We start from the raw sequence: 21,032 nt of genomic DNA, 5'->3' as shown, positions 1-21,032 counted from the left end.
TTGTTAAGCAGAAAATTACATTATTTTCTGGAACTATGTATAAAAAACAAATAGCAACAACACAAATAACTGACAAAAACTTTGCCTCATAATTTACTGATACTGAGTTTAATGAAACTTTTTATTGAACTACAGTATACATGAGAAAAGTACATGCATCGTAAATGTATAGCTTGATCAATTTTCACAAACTGTATACACCCATGAAACAGCGCCCAGATCAAGAAACTGAGAAATCCTAACACCCCAGATCCCGCTCATGTCCTCTTCCAGTCACTCTCACCCCTCATGGGTATCCACTCTCCTGGCTTCTAATAATATAGACTAGGTTACCTGTTTTTGAACTTAATGTAAATGGAATAATCACCTAGAATATATCTGAGTTCTTTAGCACAGCTTTTTGTTTGTGAGAATCATATGTATTATTGCAAGCAGTTGTAATGTGTTCATTTTCATTGCTCTGTAGTACTTCATTGTGTTAATATACTTTTTTTCTGGTCTTTTCTACTCTTGATGAACATTTGGTGGGTAGTTTTCAGTTTCAGGCTATTCTGTAGATTATATATCTTGGAGTGGAATTGCTGGGATTTAGGGGGTGCATTTATTCCATTAGGGTAGATACTAGCAAGTAGTTTTCCAAAGTAGTATGTCAGTTTACACTCCCACCAACAGGTTATGAGAGTTCTGGGTATTCTGCATCCTAAACGGCATTTGATATTTTTGTCTTTCTTATTTTTACCATTCGGGTGGAATAGTAGTGGTATTTCCTGGTGATTTTAATTTGTATTTCCCTGGTATTGAGTGTGGGATTGAGTGTGTTTTATATGTTTATTGGCCATTTGTATACTCTGTTTTTGAAGTGTTTATTCAAGTAATTTGTCCATTTTTCTGTTGTGTTTTCTGTTTTTTATTTTAACACTGATTTTTAGGAATCTTTTTTTTTTTTTTTTTTTTTATGGGACGCGGGCCTTTCACTGCTGTGGCCTCTCCCAATTGTGGAGTACAGGCTCTGGACGCACAGGATCAGCAGCCATGGCTCACAGGCCCAGCCGCTCCGCGGCATGTGGGATCTTCCTGGACGGCAGCACAAACCCGCATCCCCTGCATCAGCAGGCAGACTCTCAACCACTGCGCCACCAGGGAAGCCCTGTAGGAATCTTTATATATTCTTTTTTTAAAAAATAAATTTATTTATTTTATTATTTATTTTTGGCCTCATTGGGTCTTTGCTGCTGCGCACGGGCTTTCTCTAGTTGCGGCGAGTGGGGGCTACTCTTTGTTGCGGTGTGCAGGCTTCTCATTGCCGTGGCTTCTCTTGTTGTGGAGCACGGCTCTAGGCTCGTGGGCTTCAGTAGTTGTGGCATACGGGCTCAGTAGTTGTGGCTCACAGGCTCTAGAGCGCAGGTTCAGTAGTTGTGACACACAGGCTTAGTTGCTTAGTGGCATGTGGGATCTTCCCGGACCAGGGATTAAACCTGTGTCCCCTGCATTGGCAGGCAGATTCTTAACCGCTTATCCACCAGGATAGCCCTATATATATTATTTATAGGAGTCTTTGTTAGATATATGTATTATGAAGATCTCCTACTCTGGTGTCTTTTAACTAATAAAAGTTTTTAGTTTTAACGCAGTTCAGTTTATCACTTGTTTTTTTTAGTTTTAACGCAGTTCAGTTTATCACTTGTTTTTTCTCTTCCCTTTTTTTTTTTGGTCTCTTCCCTTTTTTTTTTTTTTTTAAATGAATGGAGCTTTTTGTGTCCTGTTTAAGAAATTGTTTCTTATTCCAAGGTCATGAAAGTGTTTTCCTGTATTTTCTTCTGAAAACTTTATTCCTTTGTCTTTTACATTTAGGTTTGCTACTGGTAAGTTTTTAATTGTGGTTCTTACATTAGAAGTTAGGTCAGGATTCCTAGTCTGTCTTCTACTCTGGCTTTACTAAGTTGAGCTGATTCAGATGGTGGGATTGTTTTGGAAGAGCAGTGTTGTTGGCATGACGCTTACTTATGCAGTGATGATAATTATTTTTATTAAACACTTAGTATTTGCCAGGTACTTCATGTGTATTAATTTTTAAAACCTTCACATCAGAGCCCTGAGGTAACGTATTATTCCCATTTTACAGATGAGAAAAACTAGGCCAAAGAAGGTATGGGACTTGCTCATGTTCACAGAGTATGTGTTACAGCCAGACTGTGAACCCATGGTCTCTGACCACAGCCCAGTCTCTCTTCATCAGTATTGCCTCTCAGTGGCGTGAACTATAAGTAGGACTTGGTTTTAGAACCTTTGGTGTGACTTTGTGTCTTTTGTAGGAAAGGGCTCTGCTACAGTGGGATAGAAAACTTTTTTTAAGAGTTGGTGCAAACATCTAAGCTAGATGTTCATCAGAGTTAAAGGATACTGGTTAGATTCTAGAGTTTTAGTGAAAAGAAGGTATCCAGTAGCATCAGTGTCCTTAACTGGATGTGTATTCATCCATTTGTGGACAGAACGCAGTCTCAAGTCAAGAGCTGATCATCAGGTTCAAAAATGGTGACAACATTTTGTGATTACTATATCTATAACATTATTACAGTTGAGGGGTTCCTCAAATGTCTGAGGGACTGTCCTGCCATACTGTGCTGCTTATGAGTTTATCCATGGTGGTACCAGGATATTAAAACACTGAGTCATGTAAATTCTAGATAAGCTAAGAGCTGTGAACACCTTCATGACTCAGTTTCTGACTATTAGTTTATGGGTTATATATGTTGTACCTAATTCCAACAGACCAATTCAGTTATTTTGTCACTTCCCTGGTGGTCCAGTGGTTAAGATTTTGCCTTCCAATGCAGGGGGTGCAGCTAAGATCCCACATGCCTCAGGGCCAAACAACCAAAACATAAACAGAAGCAGTATTGTAACAAATTGAACCAAGACTTTAAAAATGGTCCACATCAAAAAAATCTTAAAATAAATAGGGGCTTCCCTGGTGGCACAGTAGTTAAGGGTCTGCCTGTCAATACAGGGGACACGGGTTCGAGTCCTGGTCTGGGAAAATCCCACATGCCGCAGAGCAGCTAAGCCTGCGAGCCACAACTACTGAAGCCCGCGTGCCCAGAGCCCATGTTCCGCAAGAAGAGAAGCCACCACAATGAGAAGTCTGCACAAGCAATGAAGAATAGCCCCCGCTCGCCGCAACTAGAGAAAAGCTCACACGTAGCAACAAAGACCCAACACAGCCAAAAATAAATATACAACTTTAAAATGTATGTATTAAAAAAATAATAAGTTATTGATTGGGATTTAAAATCTTTTTGTTATATGCATATGTACTTTGTATTGTGGACTTCCCATTTCATCTGTTTTCAGTCAGTTTAATAACTTTTTTTGCCCAGGTGTTAAATGGGATAATAAAGATCTTTTGTCCTCTTCACAAAGTCATAACATATGATGTTCATGAAATGCTTCAAATTTCCTGAGAGAATATCGTCTCACTCATTTTTATTCACAATTATTAACAATGAAAGCATACTTAATATTATTAAAAGCTTATCTTCGGCCTAGAAGGGAAGAGGATTAAACTCAAGGGTTATAAGAAACATGTAACAATCATCCATATTCCTTTTGGCAGATCTGTGTCAGGGTACTGCCAGGGAACAGAATTTCCCCAGATGGTTCGAATAAAGAAACTTTAATGAAGGAACTTAAAGAGGCATGTGCAGGTTAAGAATAAACAAGATATGGTTGAGGCATCCAGAGAATAGCAACAGTGGAAAGCCTTTATCACCCCTAGAATTGAAGACAAGTGGAGGAATTACTGTGAGGAGCCCGGTGAGAGCCTGAACCACCAGGGGCCACCAGGTGGCAGCTCTAGTTGAGGAGACATAGCTACTGCAAAGATGTACTGAAGCAGGGAGGGAGCAGAAAATACTCTTACCTGCAGACTCCTGCCTGTTTCCCAGTGATGGAGCCCGACCTAAAACCAACAGGCAAGAGAGCCAGTCTGCAGGGATCAGCCTCTTGGGGCAAAGAGTGTGCAAAGGAAGATGGAGAATGTATTTGGTGGTGATAAAATACACCCTACCAGAATGCCTTCATCTAGTGAAAGTACTTTATAATACTATGGCAAGGAGGACTAAAACACACCCTAGACAGGCAGTTCTCAAACTTTTTGGTCTTAGGACCCCTTACAAGAAAAGAGTTTGTTTATGTGGTTTATAGTAATTGATACTTAACTGTATTTGAAATTCAAACAGAAATGTAAAATTTTTAATCAATTCACATAAAAATAACAATTCATTACATATTAACATAAATAAAACATTTAAGAAATTAAAACTGCATTTTCCAGAATAAAACAAAAATAGTGGGAAAAGTGGCATTGTTTACATCTTTGCAAGTTTCTTTAATGTCTGGCTTAATAGGAGAAACTGGGTTCTCATATCTGCTTCTGCTCATAATCTGTTGTGATATGTTGCTTGGTTGACCTATATGGAGAAAATCCAGCCTCAGATAAGTTGGAAAAGGGAGAACCTTGCAGACTCCTTAAATAGATCCCAGAAACACCCAAGAGTTCTGAGACACCACCTTACATTGGCCTTCATTAGTATTTTTCAGAGCATACTCTATACTAGTCAGGTATATATTATGAGGAGTTGCTGTAGGAGACGTGATTTTGAACCACATGGTATCTATCTCTGCAATAACAAAGTCTGCTCTTCTGGCTTGTCGGTGTTAAGCTTAGGCTAGTTATTACCTCACTTTACTGTGTAAACACATCCAACATGAAATACGGACTGATTCAGAGATTTGGACAATTCCTTTTTCATGTTCTCTTTTCTCTTGGGGAATATGATGGTAAATACTTTTGCCATTATTAATTTCATTCTTAGTTATTGGATTGATATTTTGTTTGTTTAATGATCTTCCTGGAAAAGAGGATACCAAAAGTCATTAGTAGGAAAATTGCATTTTTTTTTTTCACCTTGGAGAAATTTGACTTGAAAGTTGGATTGGAATTATTCCAGAATAGAGTTCTTCAAAGGCCTAAATCTGTTTTGTTTTCTTAAAAGTAACTGTTTTTATTATAATAACTCCTTTTTTTTTCTAGTGGTTAGGGTTTCTTGATCTTTTCCTTTGCTTAACCCAGATTTATTTAGGTATTTGTTTTCACTTTCATACTGAGAGTACAGTATTTTTATAGAATTTAACAAATTTATAAAATATATATAAACCAAAGATAATGTTCACAAAATTATTGCACATATAAACTGTTGTGGCATATGTGTTTCTATATGAAGGTAAACTTATCTCATGTTTTAATTAAATTGTATCAGTGTAGAGACATCTCCACATCTCACAATATTTGAGATTATTAGTATCAAGGGTTCTCTCTCAGGTAGTACTTGTTATAGATGACTTGCAGACACTGTTACAAAAATAAATCAGTTTGGGGGCTTCCCTGGTGGCGCAGTGGTTGAGAATCCACCTGCGGATGCAGGGGACACGGGTTCGTGCCCTGGTTCGGGAAGATCCCACATGCCGCGGAGCAGCTGGGCCCGTGAGCCATGGCCGCTGAGTCTGCGTGTCCGGAGCCTGTGCTCCGCAACGGGAGAGGCCACAACAGTGAGAGACCCGCGTACCACCAAAAAATAAAAATAAAAAATAAATCAGTTTTACATGGAATTAGTTTCTAATTAAGGCAAATTTACTATTTAAATGTAATCACTTTTTTTTCCCAGAAAAGATTAATGAAATATTTTTCTTCTTCCCCAAAGGAGCTACTGCTTTCTGGCATGCCAGAAATTGATGTGAGTGATTGGATAAAAAATACTGAATACACAAGTGGCTATGAAAGAGAAGATCCAGTTATTCAGGTAAAGTTTCTCTAGAGCTTAGAATGAAGTTAAATTTTGCTGTTTAATCTTGTAAGCTTTTCAGCACTATTGGATGAAAACCTACATTAATTAACAATGTAAAGTTTTTCCCTAAATCTTCTCATGGGAATTGCATATGAACACTTTGTATGAAATCTTTTTTGATAAATGAGTTTCATGGAATAAAATATGCTTTATGAATATTGCATATTTCTCTGGTACTAAGAAGCCTGCAGTTGCTGTGAAATATAAGCTAAGTTTTTTATTGTTGTTTTTAGTGGTTCTGGGAAGTTGTGGAAGATATTACTCCAGAGGAGAGAGTTCTTCTGTTGCAGTTTGTTACTGGCAGGTAAGAAGTGTTTTTGTGATAATGTGGAAAGAATTTAATAGATTCCATTTCTAATGGCTTAGACATAAAACAACTCAAAATGAATTATTACTCTGAATTATCAATTTCTCACCTCCTTTTCCATTTTTTTAGATATTAAACAAAGGTTTATTTAGGCATTAAAGTTAAAACATATAGTAGTGCTCAATAAATGTTTATTTAAGGTAGAAAAGATAAACTGTTCCAATCAGGGCTATCAGCATGTATATTATAACTTGGTAGTCTTTTCATTCTGCAGGTCAGTCAATGATAGTAGCCAACATTTGTTGCTGGAACAACACACACACACACATGCACACAATACATAATAATACCCATACATAGCAGTTTTTCTCCAATTCTTATCAAACTTTAAAGTCTTAAGATTTGTGACCTGAAAAATAATTTGATACCACACTTTGAAAAGTCTACTTTTGGAACCAATTAAATATCATAGATATTAGAAAACTAGATAATTTAAACCTCTTTTAACCTACAGTTCTGAAAGATGTAAAAGAAAAGGTCTGATTTTCATTCTTTTTTAAAAAAAATTAAGTAATTTATTTTTTATTTATTCATTTTTGGCTGCATTGGGTCTTTATTGCTGTGCACCAGCTTTCTCTAGTTGCAGTGAGCGGGGGCTACTCTTTGTTGCGGTGCGCAGGCTTCTCATTGCAGTGGCTTCTCTTGTTGCAGACCACAGGTTCTAGGTGTGCGGGCTCAGTAGTTGCAGCTCGTGGGCTCTAGAGCGCAGGTTCAGTAGGTGTGGTGCACGGGCATAATTGCTCCATGGCATGTGGGATCTTCCCTGACCAGGGCTCGAACCTGGGTCCCCTGCATTGGCAGGCGGATTCTTAACTGCTGTGCCACCAGGGAATTCCTGATTTTCGTTCTTGATACCTTAGAATTTCATCTGTGTCCTTCTATTTATGAAAATGTAGTTCAGTCATTCCATTATAAATGTACATGGTTCTTCTAAGAAAGTTGGAACACAGAAAATTAGAAGAAATAGAAAAACCATCACCTGCACTGTAAATAAGCACTGTAAATAATTTGATGTATTTTTTTTTTTTTTTTTTTTTTTTTTTTTTTGCGGTATGCGGGCCTCTCACTGCTGTGGCCTCTCCCGTTGCGGAGCACAGGCTCCGGACGCGCAGGCCTAGCGGCCACGGCTCACGGGCTTAGTTGCTCCGCGGCACGTGGGATCTTCCCGGACCGGGGCACGAACCCGTGTCTCCTGCATCGGCAGGCGGATTCTCAACCACTGCGCCACCAGGGAAGCCCGATGTATTTATTTTTTGCTACCTGTTTTAAAAACATAGGGTGAATATATATCTATCTTATATATATGTAATTTAAGGTCAACTGTTTTATTTTAAAAGTAGTTCATAACCATTACAGAAAATTTTGAAAATGGAGACTATAGATAGAAGAAAATGAAAATCCCATTAAGTAATTACACTATTTAGAGTTAACACTATTAACATTTTGCTGTATTTTCTTAGTTTTTTAGGTATATAATTAGAAAAATATATACTATATACCTATATAATATATACTATATACCTAATTTCAAAGAATAAATAAAACATGAATTATTCACAGATTATAGACTAAAGATATGAAAGAAAATCTTGTCAGTTTTTTTTTTTTTGGCTACTTAATGCCAGGAAATACCTAGAGATTTTAGTAATTTAATAAAAAGCGTTAAAAATTATTTTTTCTATGTAGGAAGGTTAGACAATTCAAATTTTTAAAAAATCACCTTTAATATCAGTCTCTGAATATAATCACTTAACATTTTGGTTATTTTTCCAGAATTTTTCTCAAATATATAAATTTTTATTTTTAAAAAACATTGTTCCTATTTTATAACTTTTGAATTTAGCAATGTATCATTAAAAATTGTTTCATTTATAGATCTAGTTTTTAAAATGGCTGTCTATTCTTTAGTCTCTGGACCTCCCTTAATTGATATTGTCCTTTATTGCTACATTTTCCTGTTTATGAATAATGCTGAACAAATAAGGAATTCTTGTGCTTTATACACTTGCAGCCCAGTTTGATTATTTATAAATATAGGGTAAATGTAATATATAGGATATATAGGATAAAAATATAGGATAAATTCTTAGAAGGGAAATTTTTAGATACAAAAGTATATAAATTTTTATAACCTTGAGACATTGTTCATTTAACCTTCAGAAAGATATCAGTATTCACCTCAGCCTATTTCTTTTATTCTATCAATACAGGATGTAATCATTTTTATTTTCATAGTTTCATATATATATACTTTGTGTGGTGTGGATTTCCTTTCTTTATTTTTTGCACATTATTCTACCATCATTTTCAAAAATTTGGTTTTAAATATTCTTTATATATAGGGACATTAACTCTGCAAATATCTTTCCCAGTTTATCATTTGCCTTTTAATTATATTAAGTTAAACATACACATTTCCCTGTAACTTAGATTATAAATTTAATTTGTAAAAATTATATAATGAAAGTGCTAAATTAGGTTGCAAGTTGATTATCAGTACTTTCCTTATGTTTTTTTAAATAAATTCTTCCCTACTCCCAAGATTTTGTATATATATGTTTATCTACCTTTTTTTCTGTAACTTTTTTGTAGTTTCTGTTTCTACATACCAATTTTTAAGCCATCTGGACTTTATTTTGGTTTATGTTATAAGGCAGGGCTCTGATTATTTTTCCAAGCAGTTTATATTTAAACACCATTTAATAAATTATTATATTTTCCTTCATGATTTGGTTGGTATGAGTCTTTAAGATGTGGGAAACAATTATTCAAGTTCTTTAGTACTAAAAATGTCTGTTAGATTGCTGCTCTTGTAGAATAGAAAACACTTTTAAAAAACACTTTGATTAGTAATACACAGTATGTCTCCCGTGTCAATAGTACAGTCATAGTTAGCAGTGCTGAAAAGAACTGCACTGTTTACTATTTAATTGGTCGAGAAGTGTAGCTGCGAATCCATTTAAACTGAGGTGAAGAATGTGGGTAAAGAGTAGAAGCCAAGAGGGAGGAGATATGGGGATATATGTATATGTATAGCTGATTCACTTTGTTATAAAGCAGAAAGTAACACACCATTGTAAAGCAATTATAAAGAGGTTTTAAAAAAAAAGAGCAGAAGCCAAGGAAGCTGAGGGAAAACTACACGGAGCTTTACCTTCAGGTTGAAGAATCCACTTTTCGGCACTTAGTCTACATGGAGCCCTAGTTTTGAATTCAAACAGTCTTAAGTTCTTTTAAACCTTAACTTTCCTTTTACACTAGACCCAGTTATCAATAGGTATAGCATTTGCCATTCTAGACCTAGAGTGTGTTTTTTTTTTTTTCCACTTTTTGGAAAATTCTATCATTTATATTTAGATTGTAAAATGTCTTTCTCTGTGTCCATAGTATAATTTAAAAGAATCTTACTAAAGAGTCACATGTGTTCCAGTTGTAGAAGCAAGAATCTGTATCAGCGGTAACTTTAAAATATTTTTATGGTGGTGACAATATTTTGTTTTTCTACAAGGCTGTCTTAAATGTCTTACTTGTGTTTCATTGTCTCTTAAGAATAATGAAAGACAGACTTGATGATTTCTTTGTATATAAAATAGAAATATTTCATTTTTATTCACTGTAATTTTACATTGTATAAGTCAGGTGTCATAATACTCAACCACAGACCATTTATTTTTCTCATACATGCTTAAGCTTGATGAGCCATAATCTTAGCTAAGATCCACTGGTTATTCAAGTATGGGGCCCAGTCATTGTAGTTAAGAGGAAGAGGAGGAGTAAGGTTTCAGAGATTGTTTGTGAATATCAGTTTACAGAATAATTTCAATTTAGATATGAAAATTGGGGGATCATCTGATTTTTTAAGCTTATTTTTCAAAATTTATTTATATGAAAGACATTAGATTGATCATTCTGTTATTGAAATACTGTGCTGTAATTTGTGTAAGAATTAGTGTCAAGGCTTTCATCTTCTCACCTTGTCCTGGTGAAGTGGAATACTTGTTTTTAAAGTCTGCCTCTGTAGGAAACTGAAAACAGCTTGCCTTTTATTCCTTTTCATTTTTGGTCACCTTTATTAATTTTTTAGGCAAAGGTAAATATGCAGAAAGTAATGTTTCAGTTTACAGACATATTCAGGTCTTTAGATATTCTCTTTCCCTAAGTAGGAATTGCTCACGTGTTAGTGTTTTGTTAGCAAGATGCAGGCATCCTTTTAACATTCACTTGGATTTCTAAAGTAAGCTTAGGCATTTCATCAATAAAGTGTTTAATAGCAACCAAACTACTTCCCAGCTAGAAAAGAAAAATGCTGGGAAGAGATCTATTTATATTGGATTGTTTTTTTTCACTTTGAATGTAAACATTTCATCTGTGATTTCAGACAGAAAATCCTGGTACATTATTTGACAGTTTTTTTTAGTGTGTGTGGTAAAACATACTTAACATTAAACATTTTCATCATTTTTAAGTGTACAGTTCTGTGTACAGTCACATATTTGTGCAGCCATCACCACCATTCATCTCCTGAGCTTTTTATCTTTCTCAGTTGAAATTGTACCTATTAAACACTAACTTTCCATTTCCCCAACCCCCAGCCTCTGGCAACCACCGTTCTACTCTCTGTCTCTATGAATTTTATAATTTTTAAAATAGATTTATTTATTTATTTTTGGCTGTGTTGGGTCTTCATTGCTGCTCGTGGGCTTTCTCTAGTTGCAGCGAGTGGGGGCTACTCTTTATTGTGGTGCGCGTGCTTCTCATTGTGGTGGCTTCTCTTGCTGTGGAGCACGGGCTCTAGGCACATGGGTTTTAGGCACACAGGCTTCAGTAGTTGTGGCACGTGGGCCCAGTAGTTGTGGCTCGCAGGCTTAGTTGCTCCGCAGCACATGGGATCCTCCCAGACCAGGGCTTAAACCTGGGTCTCCTGCATTGGCAGGTGGATTCTTAACCACTGTGCCACCAGGGAAGTCCCTCTATGAATTTGATTACTTTAGGTCCCTTATGTAAGTGGAATCATACATTATTTGTCTTCTTGTGACTGGCTTATTTCACCTAGCATAATGTCCTCAAGATTCATCCATATTGTAGCATATGTCAGAATTCCCTTCCTTTCAAAGGCTGAATAGTATTCCATTGTATGTGTTTACTACAGTTTGCTTATCCTTTCATTCATGGACAGATATTTGGGTTGAGTCCACTATTTGGCTATTGTGAGTAATGCTGCTTATGAACATGGATGTACAAATATCTGTTTGAGTCTCTACTTTCTATTCTTTTGGATATTTACTGTAATTCTATGGTTAATTTTTTTAGAAACTGCGATAATGTTTTCCACAGTGGCTGCACAGTTTTACATTTCCACCAGCAATTGCATAAAAGTTTCAATTTCTGCATGTCCTTTCTAATACTTGTTATTTTCTAGTGATCTTTTTTTAAAAATAGTTATCTTAATGCCTATGAGGTGGTTATCTCAGTGAGGTTTTGATTTGCATTTCCCTAATGACAAGTGATGTTGATTGAGCATCTTTTTGAATGCTTATAAGCCATTTGTATATCTTCTTAGGAGAAATGTCTATATGAGTCCTGTCCCTATTTTTTTAATTTTAAAAATTGTCCCTATTTTTTGTTGTTGTTCAGTTATAAGAGTTCTGTATATTTTCTTGATACTAATTCCTTGTCATATTTATGATTTAAAAATATTTTCTCCCGTGGCTCACATTTTCACTCAATTCATGGTGTCCTTTGGCACACAAGTTTTTAATTTTGATGACGTGTAATTTATTTTTCTTTTGTTGCCTGTGCCTTTGGTGTCATATCCAAGAAATCATTACCAAATCCAGTGTCATGAAGTTTTTCCCCTGTATTTTCTTCTAAGAATTTTATAGTTTTAGCTCTTCATTTAGGTCTTTGATTCATTTTGAGTTAACTTTTTGTATATGCTGTTAGGTAAGGGTCCAACATCATTTTTTTTGTAGTGGATTTCCAGTTTTCTCAACATAATTTGTTGAAAAGACTGTCCTTTTTCCATTGGAGGTTCTTAGCACTCTTGTCAAAAATCATTTGGCTATATTTAAGGGTTTATTTTGAGGTTCTCTATTCCATTGGTCTATGTATCTGTCTTTATGCCAGTGCCACACTGTTTTGATGACTGCAGTTTTGTAGTTTAAGTTTGGAAATTAGGAACTGTGAGACTTCTGAGTTTGTTCACCTTTCTGTGGTCTCATTATGTTAGGGGACATTTAAAAAAAATACAACCAATGTTGTAAATCTCTGGAAAGAGAAGTGTAAAGAATTTTCTAGTTTTCCACTGTGTAAAACAATACAAAACAAAAACCCTTTGACTCTAGATATTTTTCACAGACAGGGAAATCATTTGGATAACATGTAAGAGCCTCTGTTGCTTGAATTAATCAAGTAAGCCATTTATTTATTCAGCAAATATTTAATGGACATCTGCTAGATACTAGTCATTTTGCTAATTTGAAATATACCTGTTACCAAGATTTTCCTTGCATGATTACAGCTTACTAAGATATGAACTCTTAGTTCCAGGGTCCCACATGGTGGATTTGCTAATATCATGGGTGGAAGTGGATTGCAGAACTTTACAATTGCTGCTGTGCCATATACTCCAAATCTTCTACCGACTTCAAGCACATGGTATGTTAAATTGGTTTATTTAAATGCATTGCAAATTGTTCTGATTAATTTTGAATGATCAAAGGTCTAACTACTGTATTGCTGCATTGAGAGGAAAATCTCAACAGTGATCTCTATTCAACATTTTGTAATCACTGATAAATAAGTAGCTACATAGTTTCTTGCCTTCCCCTTTTTGGTAGGGAAAATGCTTGAGGAAACTACCTACCTATACTCTAATTGAATATGTCTAGTTCAAGTATCACTAAAGTTACACTGTCATAAGTATCACCATCATTTCAAACTAAATTGCCCTATTGCTTATTTATTTTAGGCTGAAGGGAACTTATTTTCTTCTACTACATTTGCATGCTAAAGGAAACTGCAATGCAGCAGGGTTTTGGTTTTTTTTTTTCCTTTTAAAATACTACTAAAGGGTTTTCCAATTTGATTGCAAATTTAAGAGGGTGGTTTTACGTTAATTTTGAGTAGTGTTTTCACTGCTAGACAAAACAATAAAAAATTTCAGAGATTTCTTAGTTAATAGTGGTGTATTTTTCTTTTAAAGCATCAACATGCTCAAGTTACCTGAATACCCAAGTAAAGAAATACTCAAGGACAGGCTTCTTGTGGCACTACATTGTGGCAGCTATGGTTACACAATGGCATAATGAAGTCTGGAAAATTCATCTGACTGCTGATGCGCAATGCAGAGTCGCAGAAGTAATTTAGGAAACCATCAACAGAAAAGCAGCCTAAATGCAGCCCATAGGCAGGGCTGATGTTTAAAATTCATAAAGGATCAGGTTTCCTTTCTTCCCCCTCTCTTTTCCCTTTTATGTTTTCTCAGTTTGTGATACAATTAGAAAATATAAATCACAGTAGTCTTCATTTAAAAAATGCTAATCGAAAATAGTAGAAACTGTCCTTTTTCATATTTCTTTAATCTTATCCAAGAGTGTGTTAAGGCAGAATCTTATTCTACATTCCATGTCTGCTATGTAACTGTTCTGTTAAAAAGGTGTTGTCTCTTTTATTTTTCTATATAGTAAATTATATTAGGACATCCAGCTTGGTATGTCCTACTGCATGTAAAGTGCCGTTTATATTTTGGAAAACTATTGTATAGAATGGATTAATTTACATTGTGTATAAATCCACAAATATGTATTTTCCCATATTGAATCTATATTGCAGTGATGTTTTCTAGCCTTTCAGTATTTTAATATGTAAAGTTTAGACTGATGTGACTAATAAACAGCTGATGAAATGACATCTAATTTATATATTAAAGCTTATGCTATATTGTATGAATTATTTGCATCTTTCAGTGGTCAGTTTTTCAGATACATATATTGTCTCAAAGTTTTTCTTATGCCTTATTTTAATTTATATTTTAGATAAAATTAATATACGATATTTTACTGGGTTTCTTTTTGTTACTGTTGTTTTATCTGTGAGCTCTAATGATACATTTGAAAACATAATCTAATGTGCAGATTACAATTTAAGTTTGTAATTTTTCCTTAAATTTTCTTTTTATTATTAGAATGTTGAGTTCAAGTGATGTATACGTAATACAAAGCAGTGGGTTTTTAAATTTTAGAGTGTCTTTGAAAAGACACAGTTGAGTAGTTACAGCATACCTTTTAGCGGAAGTAGGAACACTCAGACATTTAAAAATACTAATAGGGGAATCTGTAATGTTTAGGACCTTGCCTTTGGAAACTAAAAATAGATTATCCAGTGGCATCATTATTGGTAAAATGACTCATATGCATATTTTCTCATATGAGCAGCCACTGTATTTGTCACTGACAAATGTAGACAATGTATATGTCAATATAGGCAAATATGTATTGTATATACATGTATATAGGCACATACGTTGAAAGCTTTGCTAAGTCATAAAACTTCTTTAATACATGTTTTTTGGTCCTCTTTTGTTATTGTTGGTGTTTTTTTAATATTAAGAAAACATCTCTCAACAGATTAAAAACTAAGAAATCTTTAAAAATTACTATTAGCCCTAAAATTAAGATTCAGATGCATTATTTACAACAAATGAAGCTAATAATTTTTAAAATGTTGGTTTTTGAAATTTAATTGTACAAGAGGTCATTGCCTTCTAACTTCAGATAGGTAACTGATTTATTTAATATTACATTGCTTATAATTTTAGTATTTACAAACATTTATTTCTGTTTATAATCATACATTGGCTTTGTCAGATTGGTCCTTTTGCAGGTATTTATGGAGAGGAGATAATAAAACAAAAATCTCATGGTTTTATATCTATGAATTTGAATATTTTTTATATAGAGCTAGCAATTTTAGGGTTTATTCTTTTATATTATCTTTAGTTTCTAAACTAAGAATTTAGCTAATATAAAAAGATTTTATATGGATTTAAAATCCTATTTAAACTAGAGGCAGCAAATCTTTTTAATTCTATTCCCACAATTTCTTCTGTAAGTAGTTGGATATGTTGAATGCAAATATAAAAAAATGATTAGAGATTTTCTTCTTCTTTGGGTAAAAGAAGATTACACTAATAGGAAAATAACTCTTACAACATGTGGTAGTTTCATATAAGGAAGAAAACAGAAATACAGCACTTTACAGGAGTGAAACTAGAAGGCAAGGGAGCATATTGTAGGAAACTGATTAATGAAAACACCTGGGCAAGAATAGATTAAGTTATTCAGTTCGTGGGGATAGTGACCACGTAGTTAATAAAACCCATCTTCTAATTCATCCAAAAACAAAATGTAATCTAATGAAATCCTAGTTTTACAACAAGATGCTAAACACAGCCGGTTGTGGTGACATCTTTGTTGGCTTTGGTGGGGCAATGATAGTTTTAAACATAGGTCACACGTTGGAGGCTCAACAGATGAGTCCCACTCACATGTGTTTTGTTTGTTACACCAATTCTAAATTTTTCGTGAGTTGTCAACATTTTAAAAATCTGGAGATTTCATGCAGAAGTCCAGATTTTTGGCTTTTGAGAAATCAGTCAGTTTAACATTGGGCAGAGATTCCTAGAAGGCATTATTAGTAGGCTGGAATTGAGTAGAAGCTGCTTCTTGCAATGACTGAACATGCTCTCCAGTTTGCCATTTTCTTAACCCAGCCTGCTTCACTAATTTATTTTCCTGGCCGTTGACAGCATCAGAGTTTGCTTTAAAAAAAAAAAATCTGTGTTGATTAGAAATGTTCCCCTGGAGTGTAAAGTGATACGAATTCTTTAGAAGGCTATTTGGCAATATCAGATTTTTTAAATGTACACCATACTCTTTGAATCTACAATTCTACTTATAAGAATTTATCTATGGAGATACTTATTCCCGTACATAACATATTTGTACAAGAATGTTCACTAAAGACTCGTTCGTTATAGAGAAAAACAAATAATTTAAATATCAGTAAGGGGCTGCTAATTGTGTTATAAATACAATAGAAAATTAGTATTACAAAGAATGCAGTGGATGTATATATACTGATTCGTAAATGTTTCTAAGGTACATTAAGTGAAATAAGGTGTACAGAAGTGTGTAAATACAGTATACATAGGGTTATATGCAAGAAAAGTTTGTGGTCCAGAGACTTGCAATATCTGGGAAAACGTAAGATGGGATTAAGACTTTTTCACTATATAACCTTTTTTTCCTGTTTGTCTAAATCACAACCCTGTGTTATTTTCTATATGATATATATAAAATGTCCAGAATCCTAAATCAAGAGAAGACTCAGTAATAGGTTTTATTGAATCTATAAAATGCCATAGCAATAGTGATAAGTAATGTTTTCATAATCACAAAACTTATTTTATAATATGATTAATTTAAAATGAGTATCCTAATCAAACTCTTGGTAACATAGTCAAAGAAAGGAATGCTCCTTTGCCCACAAAGCTCTGTTTCCATATTGCCTGATAATTAACACTGTTTATAGCTGTCTCAAATTCTATTAATTATTTATTTGAATTTACACTTCCCCCCAATTTTCCTTTTTTTAAAATAACAAAAAGTGGTACTTATTTAACATGGGAAAATCTGGAAATCATGGATTCATGTACTGAGTTGAAAAAAGCAATAAATTATACTACCCAACAATTGTATTTCCTTCTAATCTTTCTCAATGCATTTTTTTCAATAGTTGTGTTCATAAAGAACATAGCATTTAGTATCCTCTTTATTCAGCATTATATATTAAACATATCCTGTTATTACAGCTTATTTGTAAACTTTTAAAAAAATGGTATGATATTCTGTTATACAGATGTTTTATAATTTACTTGATCATATCTCTAAAATTTTTAACACTTAGATTTCTAATATTTTTTGCTTTTATGAAAGGTGGCCTCTTTCAACACTATAGTCTCAGAGTAGTAACATCTTCTGGGTTATTTGTTGAAATGTTCATCAGTTGCTCCATAGTTGTGGAATTACTGTTTGAAGGCTCAGGAAGGGGCTGTTGGAACAGAGAACCCTTAAGCAGGACTGACAGGATTGTTCCAACAGCATGATTAGGGCTGTGTACCCTCCCAGAATGTAAAAGGGTTAGAAGGAGGTAGAAAGCTGTGACAAAGGTAGATTAGTTTTAATAATTGCTTACTTCCAGTCTTCTTCCCAAGAATAGGGAAGGAATTTCATCTTCTATGTGACAGAAGCCCCAGTCTCAGGACCCAGAACTCGGGCATTTAATGTTAGGTTATATAGTTCAGCTACATCAGGGGTCACTTACGTGCTTATGGGTTAAACTAAAACCTTAACCTCCATTTATAAAGTTTCCCCAAAATGGACTTACAGTCTTTTGGAGTGCAACCTTTTTGTCAACTGGAGAAAGTGTTATAGCTGTCTTTATGAGTGGGCATTTAGCTAATATTAAAATTTTGGTTATTTCCACCACAATTTAGGCATACCTATGTATATCTATAGTCAGTTGTTTTTTGTGTGTGAAACATGTTCCTCCGTTTCCTACGTATTTCACAGTTGTTAGGCAACAAACTTATTTTTAAGGTTAACAATAGTAACAGCAATCCCAATTTTATAGTTTGGTTTAAGATATTTTAATGTGGACAAGATTTCTGTTAGAATGTCCTTTGTGAAATTCTTAGGTCTTGGGTTATGGTTACTTGTCTATTGGTCTGGTGCAAATTCGCACAAATTAACTTAAAATCAGTCCTTTCATTTTAAAGATGAGAAAATTTGAGACCGGAGAGGTGATGAGATGACTTCCTTAACGTTTCATGACTACTTAACCAAGCTAGAATTTAGAACCTAGATTTTCTGATTTTTAGTCCACTAGGTTTTCTTTTACTCCATGCTGTCTCTTTATGACATAACCACATTTATAAAAAGACTTTTAGAAAAACACCTGCAGCCTACCACATGTAAGACAAAGCTGTTGGGAAACTATAACTTAATAAGCTGATAGTTAAGAGTGATTAACTGGACTATATTTCTTTTCTCCCACTATTCCACAATAAGCTAGGGTGGGTATTTTACCATCTCAGGATGAAAAAGAACAGATGTCAGATTGTAGATCATGGGTAGTCATTAACTTTTATTATCTTTATAAAAATGTTCAATTACAAGCATACTTGGTGCTTGGAAAGACATTGTGCCTCTAATGTTGCAAAACCATTAAAACCATAAACAGAATATAATGACTATAATGGTATACTTGTGTGAGTGCATCGAGTCTAGCTGAGTGAAATGGAGGGGAAGTAGTCCTAGGTGGGTGCTGGTTATACAGTTAGTGTAGAAAACTTTTCAAATCAATTCAACAAATTCCCTTTAATGCCTTCTGTGTATTCAATACTGGTTTAGGGACTGTGACCAGGCCCTCCCCTCAAAGGAAATAAAATTCAGTTGGGCAGATGGAAGGCCTACTTGACCAGGTTTTAAAACTGCTGTGTAGCATATGATTAAGTGTAAAAACCAGCCACAGAAAAGTATTGGTGCAGGGGAAGAAGGGTTTAATATAGACTGAGTGTCCAAGGCAGCTTTAAGCATCTGGCCTAATTGAATTATTAATTGCCCTCTAGATTTAGAGACAAATAAATTGATTAGCCTGTTTATTGAGCAACTAACTGAAAAGCTTAAACATGATAAACTTAGAAAAAAAACTAATGTGTGCTAGTCATTGAGTTCTAAAATTTTTAATTAGTGTATTATTAGCTTGCTCGGTTCTATGTTCTGGTTATTCCTTGAGAATTCTGATCTGTGGCTTTCATGATTTGGAGGCTGTTGTGGCCACATGGCTCTACATTTTTCAGAGAAGAGTGGCAATATCTGATTCTTTTTGATAAGCTTGTTGAAAAAGTGGCTTGAAGTGATGTCTGTACAGTATTCAAGTAAAATTAATATTCTCAGTCAAATTCTAAAATAGTATGAAGGTTCCTCAGAAAATTAGAAATAGAACCACCATATGATCCAGCAATTCCACTTCTGAATATTTATCTGAAGAAAATGAAAACACTCGAAAAGAAATCTGTACCCCCACGTTCATTGCAGCATCATTTACAATAGCCAAGATATGGAAGCAATCAGATAAGGAAAATGTGGTACATATATACAGTGGAATATTCTTCAGCCATAAAAACAAATGAGGTCTTGCCATTTGTGACAACATGGATGGACCTTGAGGGCATTATGCTAAGTGAAGTAAGTCAGAAAGATGAACACCGTATGATCTCAGTTATATGTGGAGTCTTGAAAAACAAAAAAAACAAGTTCTCAGAACAGATTGGTGGTTGCAAGAGGCAGGAGGGTGGAGGGTGGGCAAAATGGGTGAAGAGGGTCAAAAGGTATAAACTTCTAAAGTAAATAAGTCATGGGGATGTAAAGTACATCATGGTAACTATAGTTCATAATATTGTATTGCTTATTTTAAAGTTGCTAAAAGAATTGATCTTAAAAGTTATCGCAAGAAAAATATTTGTATGGTGACCTGTTAAGTAGACTTACTGTGGTGATCATTTTGCAATATATACAAATATTGAATCAATATGTTTTACATCTGAAACATATAATGTTATATGTCAATTATATCTCAATTTTTAAAAAGATATCTCTGGATTGGAAAAATAAAAAACAAGATGAAACTTAAACAGCTAAATGTAAAGTTTTATATCTTGATTCCCAAAAAAAGTTGAAAAATATAGGGAACATGTGGCTTGAGAGTAATTAATGAGGGGGAAACTACCCCGAGGATTTTTGGTGACCACTAAGTAGCTTCATAAAAGCCAACAATGTGACATGAATGAATGCTAAACAGCGAAGTATCTAGCTGCATTAATAACCATCTTTGTTTCTTGCCAAAGAGAGATAGTAGTCATATTGTGTTTTTCTTCTCAGGCTACATATGGAGTGTATATCCAGGTAGAGCAGGGTTTCTCAACCTTGGTACTATTGACATTTTTGACTGGATACTTCTTTGTTATAGGGGCTGTCTTGGGCACCGTAGGATGTTTAGCAGCATCCCTGGCCTCTACCCACTAGATGTCAGTAGTATCTGCCCCCGAGTCATGACAATCAAAAATGCCTGCACACATTGCCAACTGTCCCCTGGGAGACAAAATTGCCTCTAGTTGAGAGCCACTGAGTTACAGCTGTCTCTGCAGACAGCTACTCTCACTTTCAAGGGACACTTCGATGTTATGGCATCTGACTCTAAGGTTGGCTCCTTTAGTGTGGGGCTGCTTTTGACTCTGCCAGGCATCTGGGTGCACCACCAACCCAGAACAGTTCTAAACCCTATTTCTATCCTGACGTTTCTTTGGTACCGCTCCAGTGGTGTGCATTTGGGCTAGAAACCCAAATGAAGGTCTGTTTTGTGGTTATGAATTCTTAGGAGAGACTTTTTTCCTCCTCTCCTAGCACTAGGGATTGAGAAATTAGTCTTTATTATTATCTCTGACATAGGGGGCAGTGGATCTGCAGGTCTCCCACTCCCCACCTTGCTCAGGCCCTGCACTTTGACTTGTGTCTCCATCCCCACGACCCTTTGAAATCAGAGAGCCAGGTCCTCAGGATCAGTGAATGTTGTCAGACTTCACTGTTCAGCTTGCCTCTCTAGGCCCACATTTTCTTGTAGGCACCTCAGTATTCCTTCCT

At 34.9% G+C, this 21,032-nt stretch overlaps 1 protein-coding gene across 4 annotated transcripts in view; it reads left to right on the top strand.

Annotated features, from left to right (window-relative positions):
• Positions 1-16,094, top strand: part of HACE1 (HECT domain and ankyrin repeat containing E3 ubiquitin protein ligase 1) — a 99,851-nt gene extending 83,757 nt beyond the window's left edge. For all 4 annotated transcript variants that reach the window (XM_067011533.1, XM_059083654.2, XM_067011534.1 and 1 more), the window contains 4 exons: positions 5,760-5,858; positions 6,137-6,207; positions 12,814-12,927; positions 13,475-16,094. In XM_067011533.1, coding sequence (XP_066867634.1) covers positions 5,760-5,858; positions 6,137-6,207; positions 12,814-12,927; positions 13,475-13,577 — 387 coding nt within the window. In that variant the 3' untranslated portion in view covers positions 13,578-16,094. The remainder of the gene's footprint in view (positions 1-5,759; positions 5,859-6,136; positions 6,208-12,813; positions 12,928-13,474) is intronic.
• The last annotated feature ends 4,938 nt before the right edge of the window (positions 16,095-21,032 follow it).

The sequence above is a fragment of the Kogia breviceps genome, chromosome 13 (genome assembly GCF_026419965.1).
Source record: "Kogia breviceps isolate mKogBre1 chromosome 13, mKogBre1 haplotype 1, whole genome shotgun sequence".
NCBI classification, from domain to species: domain Eukaryota; kingdom Metazoa; phylum Chordata; class Mammalia; order Artiodactyla; family Physeteridae; genus Kogia; species Kogia breviceps.
This window is presented reverse-complemented; position numbering and strand designations above follow the sequence as displayed.